The 21,684-nt window shown below is 48.3% G+C and overlaps 2 protein-coding genes across 3 annotated transcripts; one reads left to right on the forward strand and one right to left on the reverse strand.

The window, feature by feature from the left end:
• Window positions 1–22: 22 nt before the first annotated feature.
• On the reverse strand, window positions 23–20,164 carry LOC117583858 (WD repeat-containing protein 81). Of its 2 annotated transcripts, XM_034272470.1 has the most exons (5): window positions 18,258–20,164; window positions 15,784–18,197; window positions 14,140–15,721; window positions 13,835–14,077; window positions 23–33 (listed from the first exon to the last, which is right to left on the reverse strand). In XM_034272470.1, exons 1-4 carry the CDS (start codon window positions 19,928–19,930, stop codon window positions 13,843–13,845), a joined length of 5,904 nt encoding a protein of 1,967 aa, XP_034128361.1. In that variant the 5' UTR covers window positions 19,931–20,164; the 3' UTR covers window positions 23–33; window positions 13,835–13,842. The 2 variants fall into 2 exon arrangements, with proteins under 2 accessions (XP_034128361.1, XP_034128360.1); XM_034272469.1 differs by lacking the exon at window positions 23–33 and having other exon boundaries at window positions 13,436–14,077.
• On the forward strand, window positions 5,389–6,898 carry LOC117583859 (opsin Rh5). Its single transcript, XM_034272471.1, has 3 exons — window positions 5,389–5,740; window positions 5,798–6,144; window positions 6,201–6,898. The coding sequence occupies exons 1-3, from the start codon at window positions 5,499–5,501 to the stop codon at window positions 6,764–6,766; spliced, it is 1,155 nt and encodes a 384-aa protein (XP_034128362.1). The 5' UTR covers window positions 5,389–5,498; the 3' UTR covers window positions 6,767–6,898.
• Window positions 20,165–21,684: the final 1,520 nt, after the last annotated feature.

The following is a 21,684-nucleotide window of genomic DNA, read 5'->3' on the forward strand; positions in this document are numbered from 1 at the left end:
CACTGGAGATCTCCCATTCCCATGCTCCCACTGCTCGAAGTCATTTAAATACCAATTCGAACTCAAGCAAAATAACCGAAGTCATACGGAAGAGCGACCATACAAGTGTGCTCACTGCTCTCAGTCATATCAAGATAAAAACCAGCTCCAGGAACACACCTGCACTCCCAGCGAGGAACGACAGCATAGGTGTTCTTACTGCATACAATTTTCAGTGATAAATCTAAATATGTATTACACACCCGTACTCACACTGGTGAACGACCCTATCCATGCGACTACTGTTCAAAATCATTCAGAGGAAAATCGAATCCCAGGTGCACATGCGTTGTCCCACCGGGGAGCGACGTACAAGTGCACCCACGCTCAAAAACATTTAGATATAGAAACAAAAGCTACCACAGCCACATACTTAGGCACACGAACAATTGAGTGTAAAAATATTAAGTTTGATTAAATATTCCCATAGTTGTTAGATTTCTACACTTACACTCTCTTTGATAAAGGATGAGCTCCGCTTTAGCTGCAAGACATTTTACCAACATATCTTTCCGCCTGGCCCCATAGTACACGTTCCGAGTGATGTTTCTGCCGATGCCAGCGGGTTTGTATGGCCAGGTTTTCACCTGCTGTTATTTCTGTTCGCCTGGTGGAAACCGAACCGAAAACCGAACGTGTCTGAAAAAGTCCGCCACCACCACGGGGCGCGGACACGTCCGCACATGCTGGCGCGCGTGTGGTGAGGTAATTTCTTTCCCCAGCTTTGGAGCAGCGATTCGTTTCGTTTCTGTGGCGCTTTGTCGCCGTTGTCGAATCTCATGCCCAGGCGTTTTAAAAAGCCGGTGGGAATTGGAGAACTTTTGTTCCGATTCGGTATCGACGGCACGTGTCCGTGTCGGCCTTTTTGCTATGTACGGGTATGTGGGCGGAGGCCTACAACCACGCCTACCGTGCAAATTAATTTGCTGGGCTGCACACTTAACGCAAATTACTAACTACTCCCCTAAAAATGAAAAAGAGACAGCAGCAGCAGCAGACAGTCACACAGAACGTTATGGTATATTTTCAAGAGAGAGAATCCAGCCAGTCAGACGGACACACCAGGGGAGGCAAACCGACGCCCGTCGACGCCTTGTTATCAGCTTATCAAGAATATGGCATCAGTGCCTGGACTGGGACTGGCGGAGGGCGAGGGTGCGACAACGTGTGTGTGTTTTGTTGGACGGGCGGAGCGGCAATTTCAGACAGCAGCGCCCACAAAAGGCCGATTGGACAAACCAGGAAAAACAAGACCCCGCCAAAAGTGAATTCCCTCTTTTTCACCAGGCGCCCAGAAAGTTCAGCAGGCAGCAATCGAAGCAAATTCAAGCGTCGATGAAGAGCGCAAATGCACACAGCACTGATGGTGCGCTCATGCCATGTGCCAGAGCGGGATGCCAGTAGTGACACAGTGGCAGGGGTTTTTAACGGATTGCCATGTGACGACTGGTCGTTGGTGTGTGTGTGTGTATGCGCTGTATGGGGAGATACCCAGTGGTGTATGTGTTCGTGGGCTGGCAAAGAAATTCTCACATACAAAAACCTGACAAATTGCAGCAGTTTAAAGCCACAAACTAACGGTTATTAGAATGAAATCTGTAAATTGAACCGAACAAACTCTTGTCTTCTCACTCTATTTAGCTCCGTCTCTATTAAATGGAGGGAGGGTAATTTTGAGCACAGTCCCCACGGGGGCAAGGCATTCCCCCTCCACACAACTCAAATGGGGAATAAAAAGGGCAATTGAATCCAAATATACGGCTAGTTCAGGGTTTGCCCGACAGGTGTCACATCAGATTGGCGAATATAAGCTCTGGGGGCCAAAGGCAAAAACTCAATGCTACACGCCCACAAAGTCGTGCTCTCTCTCACTCTCACTCCCACTCTCTCGCTTTTATACTTTGCAACAGAAAACATTGTTTGTTTGAACAAAAATTTCTAATGCAAACACATGGAAAACGAACGTCCCTCCCCACACTCTACCCACCTACCACACTCACTGCAATCGCTCGAACATTTTGCTCAATTTTGAGCAGTCATTTTGTTTGCTCACATCACAGGCCAACAGAAAATTGCCCCAACGTCAGGGTTTGGTCTACGTCTACGGGCCATGCCATCCATTCGACTGTGCCAGTATGAGCCACATAACAGCTACTTACGATAATATGGCGTTGGAGCGGCGTGTTGGCCTGCCTCTGCCCTACCCCTGACTAGACACGGCATGATGACGACCATGATGCATGATGATCATCAAGAGCGCCATCGGCGGAAGTTGCGGGCACCTCTACTCCGGCCGGACATTTTGTTTTGTGCCCGTCATTTTGCTTATTGCACAAATTTCTGCTGGGGCCGCAGCAACCGGCGCTCGTTGCGGCCCACAAAACTATTGCCTAACCACAATGACAACTAACAGCAAAGCCAAAGAAATTAAAGGAAAAAAGCATCTATTATTGTGGGCGTTCAACGTTTTCTCACATGCATCATAACAGGCAAGCAGCAGAAACGAAACAGCGTGGCGGCACCAAACGAGAGAAGCGTGCGGCCCCAAAAGATACAAAAAAAATTATATAAAAATACAGTGAGCCAACTATTGCTTGCTCGTGTGTAGCACCGGTATGGGGAAGAAGAAGCGACCAAAAAGGGGGGCAAACCAGTTTGTTGGCACGGCTCCAAGTACCGCCTGCGAGAGTTCTGGCATGGTCAGCGTGTGGTCAGTTTTTGATGTTTGCCCTGGCTTTTTTTATGGTGAGCAACCCTACTGCACAAAAATGGAGTGCTTAACAGGCGCAAATTGAGCGGAAATACTATTCACAGGTACGAGAATGGAGACGGGTGTGAAAATGTATCAATCTGTGTCAGGAAATGTATTGTAAAAGGGGAAGCGTAACTAAAGAGGCCAATCAGAATGTTCGCACATATTCTCATTGGGGAAATTTTATTTTATGAATAATCGGATAGCCGTACTGCTATAAAATGTATCTGGAAAATGTTCTGTAAAAGGTTAATTAAAATAAAAAACCAAAAGAGAGATTTTCCATAGAACATTATAAATGAAATAGGTTTGAAAAGAGATAGCCTTGAACGGCGCATACAAAAATGGAACACTAGGACCAAGTAACCCTGAACGTGTCGACGCACTGTATTACTTCATTCCCTGCCGTTTTGGCCGAGTGCCAAGTGAAGCCAACGCCCTATACCCACAGAGCCAGCCCCATCTCCGCAAACAGTCCCTTTGGATCCCCATCCACTGGCCAGCTAGCCGGCCAGTCGATGCCAGACCACGCCCTGACCAAATACAAAATCCCCACTCTCGGTGGAGCGGTGGGGGCCGCCGAGGGCAGTGCGCGTTTTTGATTTGCGCCGCTGTTGATGATGACGCCAATGCCGTAGCGGCGTCCACTTGTTGCCGCATTGTGAGCGCCTGTTCCCGAAACTGGATTTTGGGGCCTGACTGACCGCACTATTAAGAAACGGGACGGACATGCAAGGCGTTGACACGTTGCGACCGGCTAATGTACCAATCAACCATCGAATCGAAGCGAGCCCCAAACGACCACCACCGCCGCCGGCAACCAACAACCATCAACCACACCCGATCCGATTCTGATCCACCCGAGTTGAATTTGACTGTGTTTATTACAGTACCCTTGATGTTGCGTCTGCTGCTGTGTGGCAATTAGCGAATAACCTTAACCTTAGCTTCCAAAAAAGCTCAAATCACAACCTGTGCTATGAGGCGCCCAAAAATGTTTAGCTGGTAGCTGTGGCACCCAAAATGCGCTCTGGCCCCCAAAAACACCACCAGACCAGCCGCCGGCGAGAGTTCAACGCCACGCATCGAGTGGATATCACATACACTCACAAACACAGAGGAACTAGTTTCGATGGCGCTCATCTCAATGCCACTCGAAAATAATATGAACTGCTTATGTCATCGACAGTCGACACTCAACCCCCACTTCCCCTTCCATAATGACTAGCTACCATAACGCTCCGAGCGTTGTGCAAAAATTCGCACATGACCCACATATTGCCGAAAAAGTTTGCAAAATTTCGCAAAATGCCGAAAATCCTTGAGTTTCAAGGTGCGTCCTTCACTTGGCAATGAGAAAATACGGTCAAGGCGAGTCGACAGCTCCGAAGGCAAAAAACCAGAACGAGAACGAACGAGTATTATATGTGTTGGGGTTGGTCTCTTTCTGGCAAATGCCCTACAAAAATGAAGCCCTATGTCAGATTATGATATGGTGTGTGATAAATTAAAGCAACAATACATATTTGGGAGATGCATAAGAGTGTGGAAGTTTTTGTGGATAATAAATAGAGGTAGCCATAATCATGTACTTAGATATGTTGCAATTAAGGGTTTATCAATATAATGATATGCGATAGACACAACTGTAAGGGTGTAAATAAGTCGATATATGCCCTCGCACTTCTGGATACTCACTCAGGCCACACTGTGCTCTGTTGTTATTGTTGTTTCGCTGTTGTTGCTGTTGTTTTTGAGGATGTTGTTGCTGTTGTTTTGTGTGGCCCAATGGTGTTCTCTTGTACGATATTTTCTGTCCGCCTAATGAAAATGTTGCTGTTTTTGTTTTTTGTTGTTGATATAATAAAACAGAGTTTGTTTGTTGTACAAACAACAATCGGAACAACAATCAGAAATCGCGCGAAGGCAAAGGCGATGAGATGCGACGCGAAGCGACGCGTTTTTTTGCCGTCGCTGTCAGTCGTGAAGGTGGGTCATTGTGAAATGACAGCGCCGAACCAACCAGGGGCCCAGAACCATGGCAAACGCAATTTGCCAACCCAACAGAGAGCGAGAGCAAGCGAGCGTCAGTGACTGCAAGAGCCAGAGGGAGACAGCCACTGGGGGTGTGTGCAGTGTTCTATAGTGTGGTCTCTGTCTGGCGCCTGCGCTCTGTCGCCTTTGCTGGGCGCCGGTGTGCATTTTTGCGTCTGAAAGAAACAGGTCGAAGCCGGCAAAAGACCCGCGGAAATGGAGATTAATTGTGAATGCGCCATGACACAACGAGTGTGCGAGTGTGTCAGCTGTTGCTCAAGGCAGATACAAGAAACACTTGCTGCTTGAAACTGCCACCCTGTGCCGCCGCGACTGAGTGTCAGATTTCGTATTTCGTACATGACAGAGCGAGAGCGAAAGCGAGTGTATGAGCGACGTTGGAACTTGAATTTACCCTGACGTTGGCATTCTTAAGACGTCTTAAGACGCGGATAAGGCGAGGATAATCCCCCAAAGGTATGCACACGCACTGCGGCCAAGACATTCCCACCTAATAATCCGCCTTAATTAAATTCCTTAGACCTGCTATAAAAACATCTTGACCGAAGGCTCCACAGGCCAGTCAAAGGCCAGAATGTGGGAACGCTCCAGAACAAACTAGAGGCGGCAGGGCAGTGGTTTGTGGAACTCAAGTTCAAGTCCTCCTGCCAGGATGCATCTGAATGATCCAAGTGGGCCGCAGGCCTTTGTGAACGAGAGCTCTGGCGATGTCAACGGCGCTGTCTATCCCATGGGTCATGGCTATCCAGCGGAATATCAACATATGGTGCATGCCCACTGGCGGGGATTTCGCGAGGCACCAATCTATTACCACGCCGGCATCTACATTGCCTTCATAGTCCTCATGTTCTCCAATCTGTTTGGCAACGGTTTGGTCATCTGGATTTTCTCCACGTAAGAAAGTTCTCACTGAATCTGAATTTGTATGCCCTAAATTGTTTCTCTCTGCAGCTCCAAGTCCCTGCGAACTCCATCCAATCTGCTGATTCTGAATCTGGCCGTCTTTGATCTGTTCATGTGCAGCAATATGCCGCATTATCTTCTCAATGCAGCCGTCGGCTATATTGTCGGTGGGGATCTGGGCTGCGATATATACGCTTTGAATGGCGGCATTTCCGGCATGGGTGCATCTATAACGAATGCCTTCATTGCCTTCGACCGTTACAAGACCATCTCGAACCCGATCGATGGACGTTTGAGTTATGGACAAATTGTGCTCTTGATTATATTCACCTGGCTGTGGGCCACGCCCTTTTCGGTTCTACCCTTGTTTCAGATCTGGGGACGTTTTCAGCCGGGTTAGTGGATTCCGCATTCAACATCATTAGAAGTCACACGATTCCGTTCATTTCAGAGGGTTTCCTGACCAGCTGCAGCTTTGACTACCTGACCAATACGGACGAGAATCGCCTCTTTGTGCGCTTCATCTTTGTGTGGTCATATGTCATACCGATGACCATGATCCTGACCTCCTACTACAAACTCTTCACCCACGTCCGCACCCATGAGAAGATGCTCGCCAATCAGGCCAAGAAGATGAATGTGAAATCGCTGTCGGCCAATGCCTCCAACGACAACATGAGTGTGGAGCTGAGGATTGCCAAGGCAGCCCTAATCATCTATATGCTGTTCATTTTGGCCTGGACTCCGTACTCGGTGGTGGCGTTGATCGGTTGCTTTGGGGAGCAACAGCTGATAACGCCCTTCGTCTCCATGCTCCCGTGTCTGGCCGCCAAGTCGGTTTCCTGCCTGGATCCCTGGGTGTATGCCACCAGTCATCCCAAGTTCCGTCTTGAGCTAGAGCGTCGATTGCCTTGGCTGGGCATTCGGGAAAAGCATGCCACTACTGGGTCATCTGGTGGTCAGGAGAGTGTGGCCAGTGTTAGTGGCGACACGCTGGCGCTCAGTGTCCAAAACTGATGATGCATTCGATATAGAAACATAGCATAGCCCCTGAAATGGTACCACTCTGATACTCTGATTAGTTCTAAGTGTGCAACGAACTACAAAAGTTCCAAAAAATACAAAACAAAAAAAGTTGGCATGTGAAAAGCAGATAGAAGTGCAAATGGGGCTACAAGCGTTACAAAAAAGAATCGTAAACGCTTTTTTAACTGTGGTTAAAGAAATTTACACGTTGCTTTGGTTTCCACAAGAGGCAATCCAGGAACATGCATCCCCGATTGAATCAGTGGATCCTAGTACTTTTTGTTAGTTTTTTCGGTAAAAAGTTATTCAAACAGAACCAATTCATAGAATTCAGAGCTTTTCCATTCTCCAGCTCTGATAAAGACACTCAACCAAAACCCAGACAGTATAAGACATTAAGCACTTACACACAAGAGACGCAAATTCTAGTGTGTCGCTTTTTGCGGCTTTTCGCTCGCCAGCGTTTCAATTCATGTTCAACTTGTTAGCAGGCGAACAGCGTCTGTAGCAGGGGATCACCATGTTCAATGGTTGAAAGAAGTTCTGGTTCTGTGTTGCCATCAACCGAATTACGGATCTCCGCAGGCAACCACGGGGTGGAATGAGCAGTGTTCCTTTTCAATTTGAATGTTCAACTCGGTACCCATCCCACCAGGCGAACAGCGCTCGCAGCAACAGAATAATTGAAAGGCTGATTGGCGTTCAATGGAATGGCAAATCCAAAACAAAAGATGGAAGCTTCGTTGCCATCAACCAGGCGACAGGGAAGAAATTAAATGTATTTGTATGAAAGGTAGATATGTAGAGCTTATTGAGCAACTTAAATAATATGAAAAAAGGGCAAAAGAACAAAATATAAGCAATTACAAATAGTAGCAATGAACCCAGAAGTTCAATGAATTAAAGCATGTACTTACACAGAAAGCAATAAGTCTTTGACAATGCAGTCGATGATCGCTAACAATAGCTCCAATTTGTACTACTGTGTATAGTAGGCCCGTCACCTATTCTTGTGATTCTGTTTGGACCGACAACTTGGTGGCAAAAGCAACCAACTAGTTGCTCGATTGACTGCTTCGTTGGTGCGGATGCATTCAAACAAAAATGCTTGGTTGAAAGCAGCGCGTTTCAATTCATGTTCAACTTTGTGACAGGCGAGCAGCACTCACAGCAGGCAATTCACACCATTCAGCGGTGGAACGAAACCTTGGTTCTTTTTTAACTAAAATACGGGTGGAACGATGCAGCAGTGTCATTCAGTGCGAATGTTCAACTCGGTACGAATCCAACAGCGTGCTCAGAAGATGATTAACGTCATTGGCTAAAAAAAAAAAAAAATATATATATATATATAGACAATTTTTGTTGTACAAATGTGTGATGCATGTATCATAGCATCTATTGCATGGCTATTTTCATATTTATAGAGATAGTAATTTCCACTTGAGTCTGCACTTGTGTAAGTGCAGTGGGGCTAGCGCCCGCTTTGAAATCCATCCGTTCAGATTGGTCTGGTTCCCATGTGAATTTTTGTGAGTCATCTGGCTCAACATCCATACCTTCAGTATGTTCTGGTTGCCATGCATCTGGCTCCACACATATATCCATATATTCAGTAAGGCGATAAGGGGAATCTACCTCCATTGGCTGAGGCCTGAGTTTCGAGTAAGTTTTCATGACTAACAATTTTCGATTTCGCTTCAAGCGTTTCATCAGGGCTTGCTTGCATTCGGCAGAGATCTTCATTTCAATTTGTTTTCCTATACTTCTGGAAGCGTGGAAGGCAAGTTTAATCGAATATAGTACTTTTGTAAACTATTTATTGCAATGCAATAGTCTCTGAGGTTTTTTGATGTCTCGGCAAAATCTTCGTTTGCCTCCGCTTGCAGTTCGACGAGGCAGTACTATATTTTACTATTCCCGTATATATAGAAGCAAAATAGAATTATCGAATGCAATAGTGACTGTCTCCAGACTCTGGGTGGAAGGCAAGTCTTGGTGAGCTAGAATTTAATCTTATACATTTGCAATTGTTTTGTTTACTATTTATTGCAATGCAATAGTCTCTGAGGTTTTTTGATATCTCGGCAAAATCTTCGTTTGCCTCCGCTTGCAGTTCGACGAGGCAGTTCTATATTTTACTATTCCCCTATATATAGAAGCAAAATAGAATTATCAAATGCAATAGTGACTGTCTCCAGACTCTGGGTGGAAGGCAAGTCTTGGTGGGCTAGAATTGAATCTTATACATTTGGATGTATGTATGTATATGTATATATATGTATGCATATGTATATAGTCTCTGAGGTTTTTTGCTGTCTCGGCAAAATCTTCGATTGCCTCCGCTTGCAGTTCGACGAGGCAGTACTATATTACCGAATGCAATAGTGGTTTGGTGTTTCGTATTTCAAAATTGAAGCAGTGGAAGGCGAACATTTTCAGCGTTTGCCCGGCGACAAAATTTTGGTTTTGGTTGCGGGGCCAACCGATTGCTCGATTGAGTTGCTGTGTGTTCACCGATGGAATAGGTGGTTGAAAGAAGTTCTGCTTCTTTGTTGCCCGAGCACATCCAACCAAAATCCTTGGTTGAAAGCAGCGTTTCAATTCAGCGAATGTTCCACTCGGTATCAGGCGAACAGCGTTCGCAGCACATGATTACAACATTTTGACTCAAAAGTTGAGAGCGTGATTGGCTGAGAAGGCGATTGGTGTGCCACTGTGTGGGTGAGAGCGGGGGGAATCATCGAATCCGAAGCGAGCGTAGAAACAATGTTGCAGCCGAGTTGGGGCGAATGTGTCCCATAGACAAGGTACAGTTGTGTGTTTGTGGCCGGCGGCTGAATGTGGTGTCTGGTTTATGGTGTATGGTGTGTGATGCGAGTGTGGCTTGTGGCTCTGGTGGTTGGGTGGGTCGCTGCGGCGGCTGTGGTCGTGTGGGGCTTCTTCTTGCTCTTTAAGAAACAACAAACATTTTTACTAGGCCTCCATGAGATTTAGCAGCATGCCAGCGACAGAGCGAGCGATTAGATTTTCAATGAAAACTCAATAGAAATGTTGTTAGAAGCGTCAGCAACAGGTGCGAGCGAGATGAATATACACAGATGGGGATGGTCTAGACGTGTGTCATGCGTGTGTTTGTGTGTGTGCACGGGATTAGAGAGATATAGAGATGGCTGTCTTTCAATTGATTTAAATTCGAGTGCGAGAGAGTGCGCCCTTTTCCCCACTCTTCGGATAATCCAATTTGTTCACTGAACACTGTCGAGCAGCAGAAGGGGAGTTTGCATTCGTATGTTTGCACCATTTTCTGTGTCGTTTTCGACATTCCTCTTATTGTGTGCGGAGCAGAGCGACTTGTTGCATGTAATAATAATAATAACGAACGAAACGGTATCTCGTAGCTGTTTAGTGGATGATTAAACTGAATTTAATCGTTTGCGAACAGGCGCACAGCGCCGGCCAGTTCCGCACTCGGCCATTATTGCTGCATTGCGTTTTTCGAAATGAAATCCATACGATTTTAAATTGCCTACAGAATGGGCGTAAAGCAGTATACAGTTGTCCCACTCACACACTCGTTTGCGAGGTGACGTCACGTCGGCTCGTGCGGATTCCATGTGGCGAATTTGCTATGCAGTCTAGAATTGTTCTGATAAGAGAGACAGATAATAACAGAGGATATATAATAGTTATGGTGTCTTTCGAATTAATACTTCCTTACCAAGATCTGGTCTCTAGAAGTGTTTCTGTTATATAAAACCTTAGTTGGTCTATATTACACATCTAAAGTAACCAACAGTTAATGTGCAGCTTATTCCCAGCTTATCCGCCAATTGGCAACCGGGCTGAAAAAACTAATAAATAGTATTGCCATCTCACTTGCTCGCACAGAAACTGGCGACTGAGAACCAAAGTGCCTCGCTCAGCATTAATCGTCTTGCTATGATTTTAGCAATCCTAATAATGCCGTTTCATGGGTGGGTGCCTGTTAACTAGCAGCAGGCATTCAGCATTAACATGTCGCAAAATCGATAACAGATGACGAAAACAAAACACTGCGGCGCCAAAAAAACACCCACCATGCCACACAGCCTACTTCTTCTGTGACTCTGTTACCATTTGAACGTTAAAAATTCGATTTTATAGAATTCCAGCAACGCCCACAAAACCAACGACAAGACCAGCTGCGGACCACCTGTGGAAGAGGCGTGTTGTTTTCTGCTAATTATACAAATACAAACACCGGAGTTGGTTCGGTTGCGTTCAACTTGGCTTCAGTGGTAACAGTGTGTGGGTCGAGCGCTAACAGTACAGCAGCTACGCATTCTGCGCGCCTCTTAGTTATTATGTCAGATCTGCAATGTGCGACTATAAAATACGTATGCGGCCGGCGAGAATTTATTGACTCGTCGCCCCCGGCTGTGGGTGTGAGTTATAAAATTGATGGCATAAACTGTCTCTCTTGAATTTATAAACATGGGGCTCTCCATCTCTATCTCTATCGCCTGGATGCATTTGCATTTCCTGTTCGCCTATTCCGGTTTTTCGAGTGTATGGTAACATTTTGTAGTAATTTTCATGCGCGTTTGCGCTGCTGCCGCACTGCCATCACACTGCGACCAGACCAGGGTCCGTGGACGGATGCGGGCTGCCCAGGGCAAAGGAATGGTGAGTTTTACACTCAGCCGCTCTCTCCCACGTTCACTATTTGCATTTGCTGATCGCCTGGTGGGAATTTTCGGTTGTATGTTGGTAACATTTTGTGGTCCTCAAGAGTGTTTGCTCTGGCAACGCTCCTCGTGCCATCTCCCTCGCTCCCGCTGGCATGACGCGAATGTTAAGCGGCTGAATGTAAAAAAACCTCACACCACACCATTCCATTCCGCACGCCACACACGGACACACCGCATTCTTTTTGAAATATTTGGAATGACAGCATTCTTGCATGTGTGTGTGTGGGAGGAGCGTGGGGTGGGGGCACTAGGCAAACAGGGTTGTCAGACCACCTGTTGTAATCGTCGGGCGTCCGGTGGCCGCCACCAAAACCGCACTCTGACAACCCTGGAGCAGTGCGCTCGACACTCGGCGGAGCAACTGACAAGCATTCCAAGCATAACAATGCCGTCTGCTTTTTACGCTGCTTGCCTGTTCGGGCAACTAAGTGAAATTTCATGCAATACAATTCTCGGAAATTTCGAATTCCCCACATATTTTCATGTCGTGTCTGGCATTTTTGTTATTCGTTCACCGCGCATCGTGATCATGATGTTAGCGTCACTGGGGGGGTTGACTCTTGATGATTGTATGACTGCCGGGCTGGAACAGTTGGGTTGGTTGGAATGTTTGGTCATATTATCAGCTGTAATGAAAAGCTTGAAAGTTGGGGAAGGTCAGAGTGTGGGCATTTCAAATGGGGAGAGGAATTCATAGTTAGAACAAAGTTTAAACAGCAAAGCGAAAGGAAATTGCAAAGCAACCTCTTGATATTTCTTTTCTGGAACTGAGAGGATGGTATCAACTCCAATTCGGGTTTGATTAATATTTGAGAGGGAATATCAGAATTTCTAAACGAAATGGGGACATGAAACAGAGGAATAAGAAAATGCATTACAATTCGATTTATACTTGTACGTGTAGGGGATAAGATTTAGTTGAGCAGTTCAAAAGGAAAAACCATTGACAGAAAATTCAAACAAATATTTAATGAATTTAGTTTGATTTCCTTTATTTAAAGTTTCATTTACGCCTTCCTCCTCTGCTGACATTCTTTAATTTTCTGTGTAATTTCAACTTTTACATTTGTCGCAGGCATCATCGTCCGAGAACATACGACACCACAGTATCAACAGGTCCAACTAGTTTCACTCAGTGAAACGTAAGGGCTAGCGCTCCGCCTCCATCATACATACATCCACGCATTCAATACGCACTACAGCCACAATACGATATGAAGATGACGCGAAGTCAACGCGACTCCTTAAACTCAAGGTGAAACAGCCTAAGCATCGTATCGCGGATTCCAGTGCATTCTCATTGCTGGCGGAGTTGGAGCACACTCCAATCCCGAACTGGGTGAAAGTGGGGGCCTTTGGCTGGAGTTAGACGCACTATTGTCCTCTGTAAATCCTCATTGTAACAAGCGCCCAGAATCATTGTCTTACGCATACGTCGACGACCCGACTCCAGAAACTCGGAAAGTGCACCCGACAACAACAACAGAAACAACAACAAAACATTCCAATGCAAAAAAGTTTGCCATAAAAAGACGACAACATTCCCCCATCTCCACATCGTTGTCGGGGGCATCGCCCAAAAATAAATGCAACGCGTTCGAATGGACGATCTTCCATATAGTATACGTCCTCCACGCATACTACCAGATGGGTCTCTCTCCATCTCTCTCAGACACTCTCCTCTCTGTTCCCTATACAGCCTCAGAGATCTCGGATGCAACGTCCGCTGAGTGCTGCTGCTGCTGCTGCTCAGTTAGTTCATTGGCCCAATCCAAGGCAGTGGGCAAAGGGAAATCAAGAAATACAATAAAAAAGCCAAGGCAACAAAATCGAGCGAGCAAATCATTCTGATCGCGTCCCGTAAACTGGTTTGAGGGCAGCGCTCCCCTCCAGATCGAAAGTTTGCTGCTAAAAGGTACAAATTGTATCGAGTAGAATGTTCGTATATTTCTATATAAATATGTTTTACTTCTTTCCAGCTTAAATTAATACTTTTAAATACAAATTTAAAGTTTGAAAGTGTTTTTTGCACATTTTCAACACATTTAAGGGTATACCATCTGGAATGCTTACAGTTTATATTCGTGTAGTGTCATCATTTGGATAATTTGAAGTAATTTCATTGTTTTAGGGACAAAGACTCCACTGATGCCTGCCTTGAATTGTGCGAGAGCTTCTAAGCTATTAAATTCTTTCAGTTTACAGCAAATATCTCTAAAGACAGTCAGTGGAAATTAAAGTGTTTTTCGCATTAAAATAATATTTGGTGCCATTGAGTATGTAGAGATAGTAAACTATTATAATATTTAATGTCATAATATAGTACAGGCATTGCTAGCAGAGCAGGGCAATGTTTCCGCTCTCGTTGCCAGCGAGAAAGGTTCGATTCAGTGGCAGGACAGCCAGGGAGGTGAGAACGCCACGGAATGTCTCCGAACGCAGTTTTGTGATCGTATTGAAGGCATGCGAGTCGGCCACATCTGCATAGACTCCCACACGATTTCCAGTGGTGGCATAGACCAGGGCAGGACCCACACTCTGCAGAAAGTGCGCAGGTTCCGGTGGTGGTCTGTGGAAGAGTGTTCTCTAATTAATTACTAAATTCTCTATACAACCACTTATGAAACTCACTTGAGTTGATAGTGCATGATGCCATCTAGGGCGTGCCACACGGCCAGACTATGATCCAGCGCAGAGCTAACCAAAAACTGATCACTTGGTGCCGTCAACTGGAGCAGATCGCATTCCATGGGTCGCCAAGAGTTGAGAACCATGCCGGTCCGCGTGTCCAGCATCACAATGCCGCCAGAGGAGAGACCAGCGGCCAGCCAATTGCCAGATGGAGCAATGGCCAGGCAGCGAACGGTGGCATTGGGCAGGGCCGGATGACAGACGCGCCACTCGTTGACGTACTCCATGGATCTGGCATCGATCACCTTTACCGTAGACTCGGCTGTCCCGGCAATTACCAGAGGCGAGTGTGAGGGTAAAGACTTGACCACAGTCACGGCACTGTGTCGAGGAGCGTCCAATATTCCCAGAGGTCGGCCCATAAACGGATCCCACAGATGCACTCCCGAGTCGCAGGACACCACGTAGCGCAGCGACTCCAGGAAGCTCAGCGAGTGTATGGACTTCTTGTGGGCTGTATACGTAAACTGACAGGCGGTGGTCTTCCTGCCGTCGCCTTCGCTGCGCAGCGACCACAGCTTCACCGTCTTGTCCTTGGAAGCGGACACGAAACTATTCTCGTTGTCCAGCGCGTAGATGGCACGCACGGAGTTCGTGTGTCCAACGAACGATTGCAGGCGGATCTGCTTAAGATTGAGCGCCTGATTGTCCTTCTCGCTGCGTGTGGTCTCGTGGCGCCAGTAGGCCAGCCAGTTGCCCTTTAGGTGGCGGCTGCTGGGCAGCTGATCCAGCTTGTAGGCCACCATGTCGAGCAGTTCCATGCTGTTTCTGGCCACCTGCAGGCGATTTCCAACGATCTGGGTGCCAAAACTGTTGGCAGCCAGCTCGCAGGATGTGTCCACGGTGTCCTCGTCTTGTCCGGGTATCACACTGGCCGCAAGATTCGATTTGCTTTGACTGCCGCCACTCGGTTGCTCGTGTTCGTGGCACAGGGTCAGCACAAACTCCAGATTGGTGAGCGTCCGTTGCATGATGGCCTCGCCCAGGAAGCGCAGGAATGCCAGGTAGGCGGTGTGCGCCAGTTCCGGACCAAACACATCCCTCAGTTCCTCCAGGGCACGCTCCCGCTGCATGACACCACCCACCAGCGACAGATTGGCCAGGTCGCAGCCGAACTCGTTGGGCAGACCAAAGGCCTTGTTGAATATGAGAAAGAAGGGACAGAGCAGCGACTGGCAGAGATGTTCGCGCGTCATGTCCGATCCCAGGCGCACACTCAACGCATAGATGGCATCGAGGAACTTGCGCGCCAGCAGCGAACGGCCCAGATAGCCGCTGGGCATCAGCAGATTGGTGGAGCTAAGCAGGCGCAATATGGGCAGCAGGATGGCGTCCAGCAGGATGTGCTGCAGATGCTCCATTATGCTGGAATCCGTCAGACAGGGCACCATGTACTTGAGCAACTGCAGCGAACTAATGATGGCGCCCTCCAGGCTGCCAGTGATACGCTTCGAGCACAATCCAATCAGCTCACTGATGTGCGGGAAATACTGCAGCAGTAGAAAGTTCTCCCCATAGAGAGCTAAAAGGCAAGAGCGGATTAGGATGAAGATTACTCTACTTGGGCAGGGATTCTCCTCTCACCTGCTATGGACATCAGGCATTCGAGCACACGTGCCGCACTCCTATCGCCCACAACGCGTGCATTGGCAATGCTAAAAAAGTTTAGATTAGCCGCTTCGGGGGATGAGCTAAAGCCACCATCATCCATCTCTGGCAGGAGGTTCTCCTGCCCCACATAGCACAGGGAGAGCAGCTTCAAGAGATTTCTGGTTATGTGCCACGATGTGAGCACCGGTCCCAGTCGATGCGACAGCCACACCAGACTCTCGGCACTCATCTCGCTGATGCGATTATTCTGCAGCGCCTTGGCCTCCGACATTCTGGATATAACCGAAGCCTGTAGAGAGTCGGAACCCTCTGCGTCCCTTTCGCTTGCCGCTGCTGCTGGCTGTGCCGCCTCCTGCTGCACCGCCTGAGTGATCATCTCAAAGCTGTCCACGCTCTTCCGTGAGCCAATGTCACAGTCAATGGCGCTCAGCTGGAAGCTGCGTCGAATGCCGATCGTTGGATTGGGTATTTCAATGGTGGGAGAACGTGGTCCAAGGACGGGCGGGGGGGCCATAATTGGCGGTGTTTGACCCTCGCGAAGGGAGAGTTTGTCCGGCGAGAGTTTGGCACCGTAGATGAGTTCGTTGATGACCAGCTTGTCGGGTGATCCGCCATCCGACTCGCGTGCCTCCTCTGCGCTGGTGGCGGTGGCCGGGCGCATGTCAAAGGAGTCAATGGACTTGCTCTCCTGACTGGAAATTCTATCCTGATCCTCCTCGAACGTGAAGAGCTCTTCGATGTCCGGCTTGGTGGCTTCCACATACGCTGCTGGCGGTGGCTGGCGCTCCTCCTCATCGGCGGCAAAGTTGAGATTCTTGCTGGTCCGTCGACTGCCGCCGCTGTGGTAGTGATAGCCGTTGCCCTGCTCCGGTTCCTTGTATCCGCCCACAGCCTCAATGAGGGGAGCAATAAAGTGCTGCAGAAAGCAGCGTAAACCAAAGCGCACAATCAGGCGGAGCAGGAAGCTGTGGTGGTACAGCTTCACCGACTTGCGTGACTTGAACGAGCTGCTGGAGGAAAAGCGCAGGTGTCCGCCTGTGGCTGTCGCCCCAATGGAGCTGCCATCATCGCTGACACTCGTGCCCTCGACATCGTAGAGCTTGAGCAGCGGTTGCAGCAGATGCTGTTGGGTCTGTGACACACCCAGCGCCTGGGCAATCGAGTCAAAAAGATTCCAGGCGGTCAGTATCGAGGTGCGCTCGTCTCTCAGCAGATCAATAATGTGAGGCAGCAGCAGTTCCACGGGCGTAAACTGCTCGTAGGCAAAGGCCACCGGCTCGAGCAGCCTGCGGACATGGGCACAGCACGACATGACCTTGCATTCGGCAATCTTCCGGTCGAACAGCACTCGCTGGCGATCCATCTCCGTGTAGCGTGCGCACTCCCTGCCGCCCTGGCAACTGAAGTGTGTGTGCAGCTCCAGCAGAATGGCATTCAGCTCGAAGGCATGCAGAGATCTCACCAGCGCATAGACGGCAATGTAGTGGCTGGGGAAGGGCAGCAGCAGATTGGCGAACATCGGTTCCACCAACTGCGCCGGGCTGGGCGGCTGCGGCAGTCCTTGATCTGCCTCCTTTTCCAGCTGCAACAGCAGCCGCACCACATGGCGCACAGGTTTCGGCAGATCCTGTCGATGCAGCTGCGCCACAGTGCGGCAGGCAGCGAGTCGAGCCTCAAAGGCGGCCGTCAATCCGCTGCCCATGAGCAGCGGCCGCAGTCGCTGCATCGCAAACAGCTCCACAATGAGGCAGCCCAGCACCTGCAGCTCGCGTTCCCGCCTCACATTTAGCAGATGTTGCAGCGAGCTCCGCTTTTCCCTTAGGAGATTCTTTGATTTCGTGTGAATCTCGGCGCCGGCAAAGAGTTGATTGGTGAAGGAATGATCCGCCGAGTTCTGCTCGAACATGAGATCGCTGCTGATCATTTTCTCCTCGGGATTCGCCGACGCTCGCTGCTGTGGGAATGTTCGGGCATAGAAGGCCTCCAGCGTCTCCAGATTCTGCAGCAGCAGCGTGGGATTATAGTTGTCGGGCAGGTCTATAAAGTTGGTGATGGCATAAAAGTTGGAGGCGGATGCCGAAGCCGAACTGCTGTGGACGGACGCGCCGCTCGATATATCGTGGCTGGGGCGCAGTGAAGTGTTTGTGGAGGAACTGTTGTCCGCATTCAGGTTCTCGGTGCTCTTGGCCAGACGCTTGGACGGGCTGCCATAGAGTTGACTCATTCGCGGTGCGTTCTTGTTAAACCACGGCGTGGCATAGCGTCGCGGAGGATGCGCCTGCGTGAAGAGCTGCACAATGCCGCGCTGACTGAGATTCCGATGCTGATCCACCAGGGTGAGGCAGACATTCTTTGACTTGACGGCCGCCTTTCCGCTCAGCTTGTAGCTAAACGAACAGAGGGGAAAAAGTTACAGGAAATCTCTTCAAAAGGTGCACAAAACTCACCCAAAATTCAGGTCGATCCAGTGATGGAGTCGCTCGCTGACATACTGCGACTCCAGGGCCTCGCGATGCTTGCAAATAAAGTCCTCCGGGCAGGTGGCCCATGCAGGCAGCTCCAAGTCCGGCAGATCCTCGTGTATGCTCTTGAAGATCATCGGATCCGAGTAGAATTCTGGTATGCATTCGTCTGGGGTCCACTCCTGTAGACGCTGAATGGACACCGGATACTCGGCGGGCACCCAAATGGGTCGCACATGGGCGCAGAGTATGGACTGTGGCGTCCGCCTGGCCATGTACACAAAGTACGTGATCTCGGAGAGAAAATCCGAGACATGATGGGGCACTTGCTCCCCAGCCATGCCATCGACATGCTGGCTGGCATGGGCATACATGAGATCAAGGTGAACATCGCCCTTGTTCAGCCGATACTTGCTGCGGGACAAATCCCGCCAGTTGGCTCCATTGCGGCCGGCAAAGTCTGTCACCCAGGGCATTATGTGGTGATGGGCGGCATTCGTGAGGCTGCGCCCGCAGGCATTGTTCAGGATGGTGAGGTAGTCAAAGTTGGACAGCTGCCCGCTGCACCACATCTCTGCGTATTCCCGCAGATTGAAGTGCGCCGGATCGTAGGCCAGCTTCAGGTCGAACACGGTGCTGCTCGAGGGCAGCTGCAGGGGCGCATCGGCCAGATCGCCAAGCTCTGGCGAGGCCAGTGGCGTGAGCGGCGACATATCCATCGCAGGCACGACTGTGTCCTCCTCCAGGAGATTGCACTGAAGCCGTGGCAGAACCTGCAGCCAAAGATTCTCCCGCAGGACAATGTGCTGCAGTCGAAGGTCGCCGAGGAAGAAGCCCTGGCTTTGGAGCTGCTTGGACAGCTGGAAGATCTGGTAGATGATGAACAGCGTTTTGTTGTACCCCTTGCCCAGCAGCGCCGGGCTGTAGGTGATGCAATCGTAGAGGCTGCACTCCAGTGCCGGTGGGTAGAAGAATACACTGAAGTGCGTGGAGGACTCGATGGCCACCAGGGCGGGCAGAATGTTGGCGTGACAATTGCTGGCAATATCCGTTCCAGCGGCAGTTGGGGCGTCTGCCTCTCCACGATCCGCCTGACAGTGCAGCACGGGGCAGCGGTAGACACGTTGAATGAGCTCTTTGAGCACCATATCGTGCGGCTGCAGTTGTCCCTGGCCAGAGATGGGCTTGGATGATGACATGCTGGCTGCAGATCTGCACAGTTTGACATGGGCGCCATTGTACTTCTTGTAGGCATCCTCCCATAGCTGCTTAAAGTTGCTATTGGCCACAAATGCCACCGCCTGGGAATAGGACATCGGCAGCGCATCTGAAGCATGTCCTTCCCCGCCACCAGCGCCAGCACAGGCTCTTGGCAGGGGGTACACCCTGCGTTGGGGCTGCTTGCGGTATGTCTGCACCAGAATGCGGGTCCAGGGGTGCTCCAGCTGTCCCGCGGGATGCGCTCGTCTATCCAATCGCGGCCAGCTGGGGAAGTGCATCAGCCTTCGCTGCTTCTCCAGCGCTTGCAGCCACGACTTGTCGCATATGAGCTGATATCGTCCCTCGCCGCTGCCATCGCCTGACTCACATACATGCTGCGGATCAATGCCGATTTCTTGCCATATCTGCTCCTCGCTATCGCCCATCATATTTTGCATTGTATTTTGTTCCAAGCACTTTTATTACGCCACACTCAAAATGCGGTCTGCTGCTGCCTGCCAAAGCACTGAGTTCACATTTTGTGACTGTGCAGTCTTCTATTTGTGGGTGGCATGGCTATATAATCCAGCGATTTGTTTGGATTTTCTTATCTTTTTGTTTTTGTTTTTTTTTTTGTGGTATTTAATCGCTGCCGCGAAATTCGATGGTCGCACGACGATGAATCCGCATTGAAAAGGTATTGTGTGTTGCCAATTTAGCCATTTTCCAACTAGATCTAGCGTTTTGCGATTGCTGGATAAACTGTAAAATAGCGGGTGGCGGAAATTATATCTATTTTAATCTAATATATTTTTTTATTAAAAAATAAAAATGAACAGATATTGTAACTTTTCAGAAATTAGAATCACCCCAGGAACAAAATGATTCTAATTTGCGAGATTCTGCTGTTCAAAGCGTTTTTTTTGGCTTCCATCAAAACTGTCCGATTTTTTTCTAGCTGTTTTCAAAGCTAGTCTAGCTTTTTTATGACCCTGTCGATATTTTTATATTCGGTGTTTCTGTCGATGATTGCTGACGAGGGCGGGCAATGTTCTTATAATTTAAACAATATGATGCAACATGTTTAAAGTGTGTTCATGTGTAAGAGTTTAACAGAATATTTCGATTCACAACTCCAAATTAGCCTCATTTATAAATTTGGCCAATTCTCTAAAACGAATGAGGCTCCTTTGTGAGCAATAATTCCTAAAGATCTTAAAAGCGATGAAAACTTATATATTTTTTCCTGATAATAGCATGTTGTTGGCAGGAGAAGATTTATTGGACTTTAAACAGGTGCGAAAATATACACCATGAAACGAATCTGGTTTGGAGTGGTTAGAGTGGGTTCATGTCTCGGATATATGACAAAATCGTGTAGAATAGAGGGCGTAAGTGAGAAGGCCGATAATAATCGCCTTCGTTATCTGAATTCAAACTTCAGAATTTCTGGGTATAATGAACACAACAAAGATCATAATGATTACAAGTAATTTGAATTTGCTTTCAATTTGATGGATCGCATACAATAGCCACCGCGAATATCCTGACAACAAACTCACCCAAAACCAAAAATGACAAAATTTCCGAACGATTTCGAACGCAACAAATGAACTATAATTAATAAAGTTACGTCTGAATAGTAATTTAATATATTTAAATGTATTCTGACTATTACATGTGATAAGTTATGTTTTAGTGTAGTTCTTGGCTAATTGCGATTTACTTTTGTTGTTGTTTACTTCTCGTGCAGCAATTCCCACGCCCGAAATCTCTTTGGCTTCCTCCTAAATCTAATCTTATCAATACGCTATCCAGATCTATACTGTGCCGCCTTCGGGATTTCTCTCCACAACCTCTGTCTCCCTCTCTCTCTCTCTCTCTCTCTTTTCATTATTTTACTGTTTGTTGTCGGCATTTGAAAGAACTCCAAAGCAGCATCCACATAGCGACAGACACTTGCTGCTGCTGCTGCTGCTGCTGCTGCCTCGGTCGAAAGGTCAAGGTGGGCCATTGTTTAAGGTATTTTTCTCACATTTGTGAGTACCCATGTACATTTATATATAATCGTAATAGTTTTCGCTTTCTTGTACATATACTGCAGTACATACAGGAGCAACTGGTTTGGGGCAGGCGCGGCCAGGCCCTAAACAGATTTGGCGAGCATTTCGCAATTGAAAATCCCGAAATTCACTTCCGTTGTGCACAAATT

The sequence above is a fragment of the Drosophila guanche genome, unplaced genomic scaffold (assembly GCF_900245975.1).
Source record: "Drosophila guanche unplaced genomic scaffold, DGUA_6, whole genome shotgun sequence".
Classification (NCBI taxonomy): Eukaryota; Metazoa; Arthropoda; class Insecta; order Diptera; family Drosophilidae; genus Drosophila; species Drosophila guanche.